The 16676-nt window shown below is 43.7% G+C and overlaps 1 protein-coding gene across 1 annotated transcript in view; it reads right to left on the reverse strand.

Moving 5' to 3' along the window:
- The window catches only part of sh3gl2a (SH3 domain containing GRB2 like 2a, endophilin A1), a gene marked incomplete at both ends in the record, with an annotated part of 76345 nt that extends 60155 nt beyond the window's left edge, over positions 1–16190 (reverse strand). The window contains one exon of the mRNA XM_080722083.1: positions 16146–16190. Coding sequence (XP_080578209.1) covers positions 16146–16190 — 45 coding nt within the window. The remainder of the gene's footprint in view (positions 1–16145) is intronic.
- Between the last annotated feature and the right edge of the window lie 486 nt (positions 16191–16676).

A 16676-nucleotide genomic window follows, 5' to 3' on the forward strand; every position in this document is an offset into this window, starting at 1 on the left:
GAGAATGATGGGGCACCCGCTGGCCTAGTACCTGCTGGCCTAGCGTTCCAGGCGCATACCACATAGGCTCTGATGTATGATCGCAACAACCTTTGCTGTGTGTCACTCTCTCTCCATTTCCTGTCAGTCTACAGTCTGTCCTATCAATAAAGGCATAATCTCCTCTCCTCCTTGCAGTCCAATTCATCCAAGTAGTACAGTTAACAGCTCAGTACAATTCATGTCAAGTCTGTCATGTTACTCTATGTGTTAAGGAGTCATGGGTCCCATGACCGTCATTGTAATGGGCTCTTAGTAGGGATGAGGGATCATGTCAGGTAAAGTCAACTGCAGTTCTCTGGAGAAGGACAGCTGGAGGCTGCACAGTAGTCCATTAAGGAATGAGGCGAGTAGCTATTTTGTACCAGCAAACTGTCACTTCTGCCTTACTAAAGTTGCCGGAAAGCTGCCCCGGCATTATTTGTCCTTTTGAAAACTCGCAGGATAAGAAATTAGTCCTCTGTCACCAGCATGATAGATGTGAGCAAAACATATGGCCATGTGCTTGTTGGGTGGCTGACCAAAATTCATATTTTTTTAAATGTATTCTTAATACTCCAGCAGGGGACGACATGGGGCCCCAGGGAGAAGTCTCTGGCCTAATGGAAACGTTTCAGTAAAATGGACCCAAATACAGTAACTAAAAATATGGAGCTTTTCCCCCCGAGGGGAAGCAAACGACTGGAAAATAATTGGGTGAATAAATCCACAGGACAGGCAGGTATTATAACGAGTGGAATGGCCCTTTGATACAACAATTTGGCACGCTTGCTGCACTGCAGTAAACGTGTTCAGTGGCAGCAGTAGCGTAGAGGTTAAAGGAATGAGCTTGTGACTTGGAAAGCAGACAGTCTGGATGGAGAAAATGTTTGTCTCCATCAGCAAATATTATTGACCAAACCGGTTAACCTGCAATTGCTTGAGTGGAGCTGCTCAGTGCAGACTGTCACTGTACTGTGCAGCTCCAGTGTGTAGCCTACCTGACAGAGCACTACAAGTACTGAACCAAACTCAATAACTGGATCATTAAAGCAGCAGTTCTGTCTGTGTCCCTTTTATCCTCATATATGGAGAACTCTGTAGTCTGTATCTGTCTGTCTGTCTGTCTGTCTGTCTGTCTGTCTGTCTGTCTGTCTGTCTGTCTGTCTGTCTGTCTGCTGGACAACCGCCAATCTGATCGACTCGGTGGCGGGCACCGCACTCCCTCCAGCCCTTGCCAACTGTGCACCATGTTTGAAGTCAGTCGGTCCCATAGTACAGTGGTTCTCAACCTTTACAGGCTGTGAACCCCAAAATAATCATATTTTCACCCTGACGAGCACTAAGATTTGAGGCATTACATTTTGTATAACACGATTCTATTGTGAAAATAGCAGATCTACATATGCTCACACGACCCACAGGTTGAGAACCACTGCTATACTGTATGCACATTACCATATGGGCATAGCGGACGGATCTGTTGCTGTACAAGACAACCGAATCTCCATATATGCCTATATATGGGCATATCATATGGTTATGTCTGAGTGACATGGCTGTGGTCTTCCTCCCAGTAGCCAATTTTAATATAGGATGGAGATCTCTAAATGTTCTTGTCCCTTTTATGCCCATATATGGACATCCCTGATGTCATCACTATAAAGACATATATGGGCATTTTTTTTCTCCAATTTTTACTGTACCGAAACCGAACCAAAACCGTGAGCCAAAAACAAATCTCATTAGTCTACATCTCATTAGTCTGAATTTAGTTTTAGGGTTAGGTTTAGGCATAGTTCTACTGAGGTTAGGGTTAGGGTTTGGGTTACTGTAGGTTTAGGCATAGATTTACTGAGGTTAGGGTTCGGGTTAGGTTTAGGTTTAGGCATAGTATTTTTCACCAGGTTAATGCCAAGGGCCAAAATGGCTCCAAGGTAGATGTGCCAGGATTTTGTATGTTTTTCTTTACTATGCAATGAAAAAAATGTTTATTTATTTTTATTTTTTATATATATTCCCACAGAAACAGACACAGTTGTTGTGATTCAGTGGCAAAAATAATTTTGTCAATCAGACAAATGGTTCCAGAGATATAGCTGTTTGAATAAAAAAAAATCACACCCGTGTGAACTGAGCGGTGGTTTACCCCCCCCCCCCCCCCCCCCCCCCTTCCCCCCTGTGTGTGTGTGCGTGCGTGTGTGTGTGTGTGTGTGTGTGCCTGGTCTGGCCTGGCCTGAACAACAGCGCCCCTCCCTTAACATGTGTGGTCATAAAAGGTACTGCAGGCCTGCAGGCTACATACAGACACACACGCACACACACACACACACACACGCACGCATACACACACGGCCACGTATAGGAGACGGTGTAACCACCGCTCAAAAGTGTCCATCCACTAGAATGAACACACATTTTCTCAATCAGCTAAACGAGGGAGCCAACACACAAACAGAGAAAAGCATCTCTCTGATCTCAGGTCATTTTGACATCTTTAAAAATATATATATATATATATGTTTGTTTTTTTTATTTTTATACAAAAAACACAAAAGACGTCAAAGACGTCATTGGCACCCAGGGCCAAAAGAAAAAAGACGTCATGAGACGTCATTGGCACTGAGTGAGTTTAACATCACCAGATTCTGACGGGATGTAAGAACAATGACATTTCGGACCAATGCCATGGCACCAACCGTTGCACCCCTAATGCGCACACACACACAGTTTGAGATTTTGTGTATTTATTGTAAGATAAGATAATGAAATCAAAACAAAAAAAAAGTAAAACTAGTGAAAAGGTCAAAACTATAATAACAAGGGCCAGGCCACTGGCGTGCTGGTCCGGGCACCCTAGGCTGCAATGCCTGACAGTGTGTCGCGGGTTAAAATCCTGATCCCGACGATCTTTGCTGCCATCTTTGCTCACCCCATTTCAATATAGGCATTAAAGGCCAAAGATATAATAAATACATCTATAATAACAATGGCTTGGAACAGGCTGAAACCTTGCCCAAATGTGTAGCCACACTAGCCATATACGTCATAGAATACCGACATCACAGGCTGGGCAGATGGAGTCCAAGATCCACATGAAGCCATGCCATTCCCATGTGGATCATGAGATCCACAGGATTTCTTTTTACTTTAACTTTCAGGTGTCAAATCCACCTTAAAACGCTCTGCTTCTCTCTCCAGATGATAAGTGAGTGAACTGCCACCATTCACCTTCATCCATTCTCAAGGTAACAGTGTTTACACTGCAAATCAATACAGCAAAGTTAAGACTGGCATTTATTTCTCCCTCATCACAAGTAAATAGACCAGGTCAACCTGGTTGTGCCAGACCCCCTGTCTGTCATCATCATTTATGACATCATGCCTTTTGTAGGCATGTCATCATCATGTCATCATCATATATACCCTTTATATAGAAAACCCGGACAGACATTTGCTTATGTAGGCCTACCCATTTCATGGGTCTGGCAAATAGAGGTGTGCCAAACCCTCTATCGGGGTCTTCAACGTTTTCAGGCTAAGGACCCATGTTGCAGGGGGACTCCTGAGCTGTCCCTCCGTCCGTCAGTCAGTCCCTCCATCTGTCCGTCACGTCACACTTTTGCCCCTACACTTATCTCTGGCACCATTTGCCCTATTGATGCCAAACTTTGCACACACCCTCCTTGGATGGCAAATCACAACCTCCACCCCTGATTTCTCACATGGCCCTCTTCTAGCGCCACCATCAGGCAGATTTTTGCAAAACACATTTTTTTTTATCTGCTCCTACAGATTTTGGCCTAAAATCACGCAAAGCGGTACACAGTATCTCTAAAGTCATGTCATCAACATGGATCTGTGGAGTCTTACTGGTTATTTGGAAGGTTAGTATTTGTAAGCAGGAATTAAAACTCGTACTAAATCTCCCTCCACACAGCTAATTCAAATGAACGATCAATGCATTATTATCAAGCCTGGAGTTGCTTAACAAGCATCATTTAATCCTCCATGCACAGATTCAGGTTCAAATGAATTCTCGTGAAGCTGGAAACGCCTGGAATGATCTGATATTTTCTGCAAATGTACCCCCCAGGATAGGGATGCTAGGGTTCCAACAGGACTGGATTGTGTATCACTATCCAATGTCCATGCACCTGTCTGATGTCCATCCATCTACTGTAGGGTTAGTATCGACTATCTGTCCAGTGATGACTGGTGCGTTTCTATCTGCTCTTAACCTCCAAGGTCTTCTTCACCTATGTTTCCCATTCTTTTTCACCACAAACCAGGGTTTAAACATGTCTCTCGTTTTAGGGGTTCAAAGTACTGTGGGTGCTACAATACATTAGCAATGGTTGTGTGTTTTCGAACAAAATCGCAAGGTTTCAGTTTGACATTTTGTTCCTTTACGTTGCTCTCTTACTTATCCATGTCTCTCTTTGTGCCCGGTTTTCTCTCTCCCTCTCTCATTCTCTCACTCTGCCCCATCTGTCTCTCCTTTAGCCTCTCTTTCCCCCACACCTCCATCTCACTCTCACTCTCTTATCTGCCAACTGGATCTGTTGTGCTCTGCACTGCAGTAGGACTAACAGGCATCAAGCCATGGCTGGATGAGTCACCCTCACACAATCTGCTGCCCTAAAGCCCTGCAGGCATCAGCCACATACAGGGGCCCCTGCGTGCCCCTGCGCTGCTCCCCCATAGGCTCACACACTGCTTTCACTTAATCATACAAGCATGCAGGCAAGCACTCACACATATATATACGGTATACTGTATGCATGGAAGGACATACACACACACACACACACACATACATGCTTCTAGTCTCCTGTGCAAGCATACTGTATTCATAGATATACTACGTAATAATGAAAACAGGAAAACAGGAAATGTTTGGGGGGGCGGGGGGAGAGAGAGAGAGAGAGAGAGAGAGAGAGAGAGAGAGAGAGAGAGAGAGAGAGAGAGAGAGAGAGAGAGAGAGAGAGAGAGAGAGGATGAGAATATGAATATGAATATGAATATGAATATGAATATGAACTATCTCACACCTCAAGCTACAATCAGCTTTATCACTACACTCACAAACTGTCCTTCGTCTTATCATACTGGAAATTTCATCCATTCATGATAAGCACTAAAGGTATTTTCGTTGGCGCTGGTACATTCTGAATGATACTGTCTGTAGTCCATTGACCTCTGAGTCTGTATAAAAGATAACAAATAAACGTGCGTGCGTGTGTGTGTGTGTGTGTGTGTGTGTGTGTGTGTGTGTGTGTGTGTGTGTGTGTGTGTGTGTGTGTGTGTGTGTGTGTGTGTGTGTGTGTGTGTGTGTGTGTCCGCCTGGCAGCTATCATTGAGGCACAGTGTTGTCGTTCTGTTTACTAGCTCATTGCCCTGCCATTGTGCAGCATTGTGTGTTTTTGGAGTGCGTTTCTCTGCACTTGCAGCCAATTGATTGCCATACAAGAATCTCACATCAATGTCCCAACAACACTGAATATTCAAATCACAAACAAGTGACACTTCACACAGTTCACACTAATAAGTTGAAATTGCCTGGTTGTCGGGGGAGTTCACATGCATGGGCACGCGCTACTGGGAGCTTATCTCCGCTCCCAGTAGGGATCCTCCAGTACACTGTAATGGTCCAAGGTGGGGGAGTGAGTGCTTTAACACAGAATTAGCAAACAACAAAAATAATGTAGAACTAGAAAAAGTCTCCGTCAGGTCAGGTAGGTTCAATGTTGCGCCAATCAGGATGGAATATGACAAAATCAGATCTGTCTTGATCGCATGACTAAAGACATAATAAGTACAGAAGAAATTTGGATTAAATCTGAAAAAAAAAAAAAAAAAACAGGTTTTACATAAGGCGGTCTCCTGTTGGCGCTATAAAAAGCACATGTGAAAAATGCAGGGCAAAGTATCATGCAGTTATAGCGCCATATATAGGCTGATTTGAAAAATTCCAAGTTACATTTCTTCCCCTGCCTAATGGGAGTGTGCGTGCTATTTCACAGAAATAGCAAACTTTGGAAGTCAATCTTAGCCAATCAGGATGGAATATGAAAAATATGAAAGACCCATTTTGTTTAATGACTATAGAGATACTGTGTACCGATTTGTGTGATATTTGGATAAAATCTGTAGGAGTAAAAAAATCAAAAATCAAAAAATGAAAATATTTGCCTCTTGGTGGCTCTATAACAGGCCCATCTGAACAATTGGAACAACATATAGCTTTGTTTGACTACACAACATACTGTAACAGTAAAACCCATCTGATGAATACGATTTGCTGTACAAAACCATCATTCTTCTGAATGGGGACATATCATTGTGGATCGCAAGGTTTCAGTGTTGCTTACATACTGTAGACCTACTGTAGCACGTGTGCAATTATGTAATTCAAATTGAAGTTATTGAAGCAGTCCTGCTACAATAATTGGGCACAAACACCCAGATTCAGTATGAAGGGGCGGAAAATGGGTGGTGAGTCTGCAGTCATAATTGGGGGGGGGGGGGGGTGTCATTACACAGAGTCAAGGACAATTGTAGCGTTCTAGGGTGTTCTCTCGATTACCTTCAAATCGTCATTATAATGATAAATGGCTGTTTTTTATAGCTTATAAAGATTCATTTAATTCTCTGCTGAGTGAGTCAAATTATTATTTCTCACTCATCTGCCTTCGAACACAACTGCATATTCAATTCAATAATCATCTGCAGCCAAGTGGCTAAAGCACACACACACACGCACACGCACACGCACACGCACACGCACACGCACACGCACACGCACACACACGCACACGCACACACACACACACACACACACACACACACATGCACACGAGCACACACGCACACGCACACACGCGCACACGCACACACACACACGCGCGCGCACACACACACACACACACACACACACACACACACACACACACACACACACACACACACACACACACACACACACACACACGCACACACACACATGCGCACGCACACACGCACGCACACACACGAACAGGCAAGGACACACAGCAGAGGCCTTAATCAATTATGAAACAGAAATTAAGTGGAAAAAACATAGCAAGGCACCCGAGGCAAAGTTCAACATTGTTGACATTACTGTACTTAAGCCTCCCTTCACCTAATATCAGTTCCCCCGAGCACTTGTAAAATATAAATAGTCTATACTAATACTAGAACAACACAAGGGGGATTTACAGTATTGAAGCTGCCACTGAGATTCCTAAAAGCCAATCCAATAAACAACTAGTAATTCCAATTGTAGTAATTGTACAGTAGGGATACAGAACAGACTTTGGTGACACTGGTACAGGGACGTGCACAACACAGGTCTGGTAAAAAAGAACAAGTCGACACAGGCAGAACAGGGACAAAAACTCACACATAGCACCTTGGGACAGGGTAGTAGGACAATAGACGTATCACTCAGCATATCAAACATATCAAAAAGGAAATCAAAAATGAAATGTGCAATATTTTGCAAAATATCTGCAAGGTAAAATATAATCAAACGTACTACTTGCCAGGTCAACTGATAAGGCTTAAGTACATGATATATACTAGGGATGCACCGATATGGAAATTCAGGGCAGATTCCAATGTTTAAAATATCAATTTGGCCTTTGGTAAAAGTACTTTTTATTTATTCTTTATTTTGTTTAATTAGCTCACAATGTGTTGCATTGCTACGCATTGTGAGCTTGTAGATGTATATAGGGTTGAAGTGGTTAGTGTATGTATGTTTTGTAATAATAATCAATCTACAAAGTAACTATAGTTTTTAAATAAATGTAGCGGAGTAAAAGTACAATATTTGGCTCTGAGATGTAGTGGAGTAGAAGTATAAGTATAGGAAATTGGAAATACTCAAGTAAAGTACAAATACCTCAAAATTGTACCTAAGTACATTTACTTAGTTACTTTAAATCACTGGGTGAAAGTCAATGTATTTGTAGATATGCCAATGGCAGTCAACCAGTCAAATATCATCCAACACCGATATACAACTGCTATACAGTAATTAATATTGACAAAAGGATCTATGTGTGATGTCTGTATAGAGCTCATGGCATACTGTTAGCAAAAAAACATTACAGACAACTTGAACAGACATGGGCTTCAGACTTGCCTGCAGCAATGAGGCAGGCCAACTCTTGTTTCCCTCTCTGAAATTTAACAAGCACAACTAGACCAACTGTAAAACTGGCATTTATACCTTATGTTTTCAGTTAGGTCAGTTTAGAGACAGGAACCCAAGGGCAGAGAAAAAAAGACATGCAAGCATACAATTCCTGTATGGTCTGTGCTCTAAATGGCTGAGCAACCTGGTGTTCATTCTGACACACTTATCTTTCCTCGCCCTCCACAACAGTACGTTTTTTTAACAGAACATTTATAGGTTCCTGCTGGCAGGGTGCCTTAATTAGATTGAGAAGGACTGTGCAAGCTATAGTCTAATGACTTGCTCTGATCTATTATCTACAGCGTCCTTCAGATTTCCTCCTTAGTCATCATCTCATGGTTGGGGTAAGAAAGGACAAGACCATCCCAACAACAACAAAAAAGTGGTGGTTTTAATGCTTGAATATAGCATATACCATATACTATAGTAAAGCATAGTAAGATGTAAGTGACTGAAATGTGGCCCCAAATTACAGGCTATTGTTATTGTAGTGGATAAGATTCCAGATACTATCAGTTCAAAATGTTTACAAATGTTTGTGTGGATGTGTGGACACACACATGCACGCACGTCTCTCACCCGCGCACGCACGCACGTCTCTCACCCGCGCACGCACGCACGCACGCACGCACGCACGCACGCACGCACGCACGCACGCACACACGCCTGTTCTGTCTCTTCTGCTGTGTGTTGAGAACTATTTGTACATCTCTCCATCTGTTCAAGAGAGGCTCCTTTGACTCATCATAGCTCCTGCATGCTTAGGGCAAAGTGGAGTGGACTGATTTCGTAATAGCTTTCACCACTAAAAACAAATACCAGACAAAAGCCACTGCATCTGGGGGGGGGAAATCTGCCTGGTTATATTATACAGTCAGTGCTCTTAAGATATGACTGGAGAAAAGAAAAATCGCAGTCAAGGCCAATGGCCTTATTAAGAAAACGGATCATTATAATTACTTGCGCCTGCAGAGCACGCAAGTACTGCGTTCGGCTGTGTATGTACGTATGTCGGTGTCTGTGTTTGTTTAAGCCCGTAGCCCAATCAGGGACCAGCATTTCTGGCAATGACATCATTAACAGCCAATGAGGGACCAGCATTCCTGGTGATGCCAGTGGTGGTGAGCGCACCTCATGGCACGCTCTGTTAGCACACAAGTAGGCCTACTTGTGCGCAAGACGCAAGTTGGCACAAGTTGAGTGCAGTTCTAGTTATAATTGTGATTTATGACTGGAGGTATTATGCAGAAAATGACTTCATGGTCACATGCAATGGCCTGGTTGGCTGGTTGAAAAAGTAATTTCCGGTGAAGCTCCTGGGTTTTACCCTTCATGCCCTGTGCCTTTTCCCTGCTTTAAATATGGCACCATGTTATTAAGAGACCACGCTGAGATCCAATGTCCTTGAGGTGTTTTCTGTAAATTGCCCAGTGATGGACTGGACTGTATGAGAAAAGTGAGAAGTGAATGTGTAATGCAATACAAGTGAAATACCTAACAGTGATAGATGGGCTGGACAAGGGCCAGACAGAAGAGTGCAGGTCTGCATTATTGCGACCGTAGGTCGCATCTTACTACAGAAAGCTGCTCGAGGTGTCCGTGCGTCCGTCAGTCAGTCACACCTCACACGTCACACTTTTGGCCTGCTCATATCTCGGCCACCGTTGGCCCGATCCATGCCAAAATTTCCACACAAACTCCTTGCCTGCCAAACTACAACCTCCAAGGACCCCCGGAGTTCCAGGGACCCCCAGGTCCCTGGGGGACCCCCAGGTGTAAAAAAAATACCAAATGTGCAAAAATGACCAAATGACCACCCCAACGGAGCTGCTCACGGGGAATTCCTGGGGACCACCCACTCCTGGTGCTCCAGAACGGATGCAAAAGTGGTGGCGCCCCCAGTGGAGGACCCCCTGCCACTGCAGCTCACATAAAATGCCGTAACTCAGGCTAGGAGCGTCCGGGAGAGCCGGGGCCAGTACCTATTCATCCGCCAAGGCAACGCGGACAGCCCACCCCTCATTTCTCACATGGCCCTCTTCTAGCGCCACCTACAGGCCGATTTTTAAAACACATTTTTGGCCACTGCTCCTACAGTTTTGGCCCGAAAATCACTACACAGTATGTCTACACTCATGTCATCAACATGGATCAGGAAGTTTATGGAATAAAAAATGTTTGCCCTATTTGTGGAGATAAGTGACCTACGGTCGCTTATCTCCCGATTAGGGAGTCTTACTGGTACAGTACAAGTATGTGTGTAATAAATGGCACATTTGTTATTTGCACATGCACACCGGACAAGACACGAGATTGCATGTGCATGTGTGTTCTAAATTACTGGGTAATAGAGCATGTCAGTGTCTGTGAGAAGGGAGAAGGGGAGATAGTTTGCTAATGTGCAGGTGAGTGACTGAGTGAGTCAAGATTGAATTTGAGTCTAAATGTGTGTGTGTGTGTGTGTGTGTGTGTGTGTGTGTGTGTGTGTGTGTGTGTGTGTGTGTGAGAGAGAGAGAGAGAGAGAGTCCTATAAAACCTCAATAATAAGATGACTCATGAAACTGGCTGCTGAAGAAAGGCATCTTGCACGAAACGTCCGCGTGGCAATTAAAAAGTCAATTTAGTTTATTTTTCCTATAAAACCTCTCACTGCTTAGATATGGTCCTTTTTATGACAGAGTTCTGCTTCATAAAACCCAGACTGAATAAGTGATATTGACCTGACTCGCTGTCACGCAGGGAAATGGAGATAGCGGTATCTGTCTCAAACAGATGCCAAACTCATACAGCAGCAGGTGGAGGTAGTTACTGAGGAAATTAGGAAGATTCAGTGAGAATAGGCCAATAGGGTTAGCAGAAAGTAGTGGAAAAAAGGAGGGGGGCAAAGATAGAGCGCTGGGGGAGGGGAGGGGAGGGGAGGGGAGGGGAGGGGAGGGGAGGGGAGGGGAGGGGAGGGAAGAGGAGATGGTCCAGGCCTTATGCCCATATATGGAGATATCTGTCAGTCCTTGTCCCTTTTATGCCCATATATGGAGATCCTTGATATCATCAGTATATGCCCATATATGGTTCGATTGGCGGTTCTCGACAACTAATATCCGAACAACTTGGCAGCGGGCCCCACACTCTCTGGAGTCCTTGCTGCTGTGCATGCCGAGTTTGAAGTCGGTTGGTCCCATTTATGCACATGACCATTTATGGGCATAGCGGTCGGATCTGTGGCTCTGGAGCTCGCTTGCCAATGTCACCAATATATGGAGCTGTCTGATTTGTTTGTGCCTTATGCCATGACGACACATGAGGTTAGACAGCACACTCCATATTTGTCCGTAGCTGCTTTGGGAACTCCTTATATGGTTATGGCTGAGTCATGGTGACATGACCGTGATGTATATACGGTATATGATGGTTACCAAACAAACTGACACCTGAGAAGTAAGAATGTATCCAAAGAGGCAGATATACAGTCACCTATTTGTAGGTTGTATGGTTGAATAGGATCATCAGGTGACTTACAGTATGTGACCAGATATCGTGTGCATTTAGGATGGCATCCCTGTATGTTTAACTTAGTGTTTAACTGATGTCCTACCCTGTGATGAGGATACTGTCAGTGTTTGTAGTCATGAGGCTGTTTACAAGTTATAACTGGTTTACTACCCTAGTACCCTATGATCAGGCTAGTAGGATACCTGCAGTGTTTGTAGTCAGTTGGCTGTTTACAAGTGATGGGAGACAAAACGTCCCCCTGTGCTCAGTCTGTACATATCGACTCATCCTCCTCAGGTAGCCTAGTTGACAATAGATACATCATCCCGGGCACCCAACATACATCAATACAGGCCACAACATCCTGAGAGTTCCTTAAATAATTGACCCAGACATGAGATTAAACTATTGGCAATCTGACTCCCTTGATTCATTCATAAATCTGTATTGATGACAGTATATTAGAGGTGTGCACATAATGTGCTTTAGCCTAATGAAGACCTGCATGATCATCAACATATCGTCGTTGTCGGGTGGAAACCTTTGTAAGTCCAAAACTGTTCCTTTTTTATTATTATTTTAAAAGCGAGTCAAAGTAGTGAAAATAGCCGATCTACAAGCACACATGCGAGGCGTTGTGTGCTTGTAGATTGGTTATTTTCACTACTTTTATGCAACACTCCTGTATGATGAATTAGGGCTTTAATTTACAAAAGAACATCCTATTTTGGAACTTGGAGATACAAGGTTTCTGCCCAACAGTGGCGATATACAGTACATGCTTTGCAGACAGTTACTCTAATAAATTGAATTTAATAATTTGGTTTATAAATGCCTCCTCATTGACCTCATATCACTTTATTAAAGAAAAGCACATTATTTGATAACTTTTCATCATGCCCCTACGGTCGCCACTCGCCATTATGGTGTTTTACTTGTATATAAGGTTCTCTTTCACGTTACATTCCCTTCTGTGTAAACCAACACTTGTCTCCACAAATTGGTGGCCCTTCACTGTTCAGCCGCTCCATTAAATGAATGCCACCGGTGTTTGAACCCGGTGCAGTAGTTGACATTCAGTCGATTCCTGGCTATTATTAGTGTGGTGATTCACTCCATGTATCCTCCTCTGTCACACTGAACTCTCCTGGAAACGAACACAGATACACACAGGCCGGGGCAGTTGACTAACGTCATTTAGAGGCAGGGCTCTTTAGATAAATAATGAGTGACTGCTGAAGAGAGAGATAGCAAGACAGACAGAGAGAGAGAGAGAGAAAGAGAGAGAGAGAGTCAGAGAGATGAAGAAAATGGAAAGGTAATGTGAGGAGAAAGGGAGAGCGAGAAGGAGAGAGAGACACACACACACACACACACACACACACACACACACACACACACACACACACACACACACACACACACACACACACACACACACACACACACACACACACACAGAGAGAGAGAGAGAGAGACAGAGACAGAGACAGAGGGAAATGGAAACGTACAGTAATGTGAGAAAAAGAGAAAGCCAAAAAGCAAGCAGCAGAGGCTGGTTGTCAAAGATACGGTCCAGATTGACAGCACTGTGAGTCAGCCCAGCTAGAGGCCTTCTGCATGCAGGCCATGGTGAGCTGACTTGTCCGTTTGAGCTTGTCACACACAGCTACCATCCGAAATGGACCCCCCCACACACACACACACCCCTCCACATCTTTCAGGCACAGCATACAAATCAAAGCCCTTGAGATGAGCATGTTAAACATCTACATGCCTGACTAAGTGTGCTAGAGCAGTGCTTCTCAACCTTTTCTGGATCAGGGCCTATTTGTGAATCTGGAAGGCGTTTATGGCCCACCCATCTGACCACCTAACAAGTGGTCAGATGAGTGGGCCGCGTGGATGCACTTTCAGAGCAGTTTATTCTAACGATCAATCAATCGTGTTCAGACTTGGATCAAGTTATTATTGTCTGTAGGCCTACCAAAATGAAATACATAAATATCATGCCTTTTTTTACATTAATTTTTCAGCAATAATGTTATTTTATGATTAAAATCGTAGTTTTTGCCAATTGTTTGGGGGCCCACTTGCAATATTCTCACGTCCCACCAGTGGGCCCCCGACCCACAGGTTGAGAAGCAGTGTGCTACAGGACTTAAGGCAGCTTGTGAGAGCCTACAGAATACAATACAAATCTAAACGTTTATATTAAGCCCCTTTTCAACTGCAGCTTTAGCACCACACTACACCGCACCACATAAAAATATTTACATTTTCCATTACACAAAAGTACCCCTATCGGTAAGAAACTAATTGACCCTTTTAACTGTGCTTATAATACAATATCAATTTGTATTACAACTATCCTAAATTATAATACACTATAATGGATTATAACTGTGATTATAATACACTATAAAGTATTAATGTATTACTATGATAACTATAACAATAATAGAATCTATTATCATGTATTACAACTATATCCTGTGGTGCTCTAAATGAAAAGTCAGTCATTATGAAGCGTTTGGCCCTGTTTGGCCTAGCTCAGACCTACTCTAGATTAGATACTTTTTAGTACCACGTTTAGTACCACTTTCACACCACTCTACCTTGTAGTGGAAAACCTGGCACAAGTGGGCAGTGTGGAGTGGTGTGGTCTTGGGCCATGTCAGTGGAAAAGGGGCTTTAGAGAGCAGGCAGAAGCTCATTAGTCTACTTGCCAGCCCATAGAGCCCCATTGTGAACCCGGACATATTGAGTACAGCAAGGTTTTATGTTAGAAATGTTGAGTAAGGGTCCCCAGCATGTAGAAACTGCCGGATGCTAACTTGCATATGTTGAGCAATTTTCATAATTTGCATAATTAGCTTTAATTAGCATATTCCCCTATAATAATGGATAATATGTCAAAAACTGATTGGCCGATTTGAACAATATTGGAGTGGTTTTGGGGGTTATTGAGGATGCTGAATCCATTTCTGACATTTTCTAAATTCAAAATTTAGTTTTAAACCGGAAATGGCCACAACAAAGTATCAAAATCCTCCCAATTTAAGTTGGTATATGGCCATTTCCGGTTTAAAACGGCCATTTTGAATTTAGAAAATGTCAGAAATGGATTCAGCATCCTCAATAACCCCCAAAACCACTCCAATATTGTTCAAACCGGCCAATCAGTTTTTGACATATTATCCATTACTATAGGGGATTATGCGAAATAAAGCGATTTATGCAAATTATGAAAATTGCTCAACATATGCAAGTTAGCATCCGGCAGTTTCTACATGATGGGCACCCTTACTCAACATTTCTAACATAAAACCTTGCTGTACTCAATATGCCAGGGTTCAGATTCTGGCAAGTGGACTACATTGTTTGCTGGAGGATATAAAAACAGGGGGATGTGTCCTCTTACTCTATAATCCAGGGGTCTTCAACAGGGGGTCTGGGACCCCTAGGGGTCCTCAGAGTTACTACAGGGGGTCCTCCAAATCTTCCAATCCTTTTCATATTAACAACTTGAACGCTAGCGTCCATATTCTGAGAACCTTAGCCAAAAATAGCAGATATAGAAGCTATATCTGATGACCTCTTAATCTGAACATTGAATATGAGTAGCCAAATGTAGCGAGGTAGAGCAGCCTATTATAGCTAAATGCACATTAAAAAAGAAACGGCTGTGCCCAGAACATTTCTCCTGTGGCATAACATACGGTAATCAATCTCGGTCACCTTGAATTGATTGATTACCCCTGCATAGCATTTCAGAAACACTGATGATTCACATTCAGCTCGGAGGCAACAATAACATGTAGTTCTTCTACCAGTCTAAGCAGACCGTGAAAGATGCGCGTGTCGAGCATTCAAAGGGCGGCGAGGTCATCTGTTACGGTAGGTTAAAGTAGGATTAATGCTCTGAGTCTGAACTGTTATGTAACATCCCATGCTAAAGGGACATCCAATATAGCTAGTCGCGATTAAACGGTGCTGCGAATACTGTGTATGCAATGTGCATGACGAATGTCATCTGAAGGGTAGGGGAGTTTTATGCACGACACCTCAAAATCATCATCATCATAGCCTCTCACATTTTCACGTGTCAGCACATAACGATCACCCTATAGTATCCAGTTCTCTCTCTGCTCAAAAACACTTCAGCATCGGTATAAGCCCTGGACAGACAGACATAGATTCTGTGCCAATTTCCAAGCAACCCGCGGTTTCACCAATGGAGCTCATCATCGCTTCACAGCAGGTAACAGAGAGCACGTTGCCAGTGCGCACCACCGTAGGGTTGCGACATAATTTATGCAAATTATCCACGTATCAAATCATTACCTCATTCGTCTTTTTTCTCTAGTTTTCCCCAGCTCTCCCATCCCAAAGAGTTTCTCTTCCTTACCTGTGAGGCTTTGTGGAATTGCTTCTTGAATCCCGCTACAGACATGGTTACTCTCCGGTTGGGATGTGAACGGATGCTGCTGGAGGACTCTGCGGTGAGGCTGTGTGTAGAGGAATGTCGCTCCTAATAGTGTGCTGGGTGGACACAGCAAGGCCGAGCCCCTGTTCTATGTCTGTTCAAACCAGAAGGAATCTCCTGTGCGGTTGTGCGAGGTAAAACCGTGATCGGACGACTGAGCGTCGGACGTACACAGAGCGTCCCCGTGACGTAGGTTCGGTCGTGACCAGGCCCCTTTTAAAGAGGCCGCCGACGGTGTGAAGCAGGACCGTGCAGAGAGAGCGACGCTATCGTCACGACATCCTTTACATGTGCGATAATGTGGTTCATAACGGTATAGTGGCGGATAAGTGGAACAGGGCAGTCACGAGTGCACTGCATGCGGCTATAACCTCTCCCTGATGATGAGTGGCTATTACTCTCATTGAGACAATGAACCATTCAGCAGCACAGCAGTCACAGAAATGATCTCCT

The sequence above is a fragment of the Nannobrachium achirus genome (assembly GCF_963921795.1).
Source record: "Nannobrachium achirus genome assembly, chromosome: 3".
NCBI classification, from domain to species: Eukaryota; Metazoa; Chordata; class Actinopteri; order Myctophiformes; family Myctophidae; genus Nannobrachium; species Nannobrachium achirus.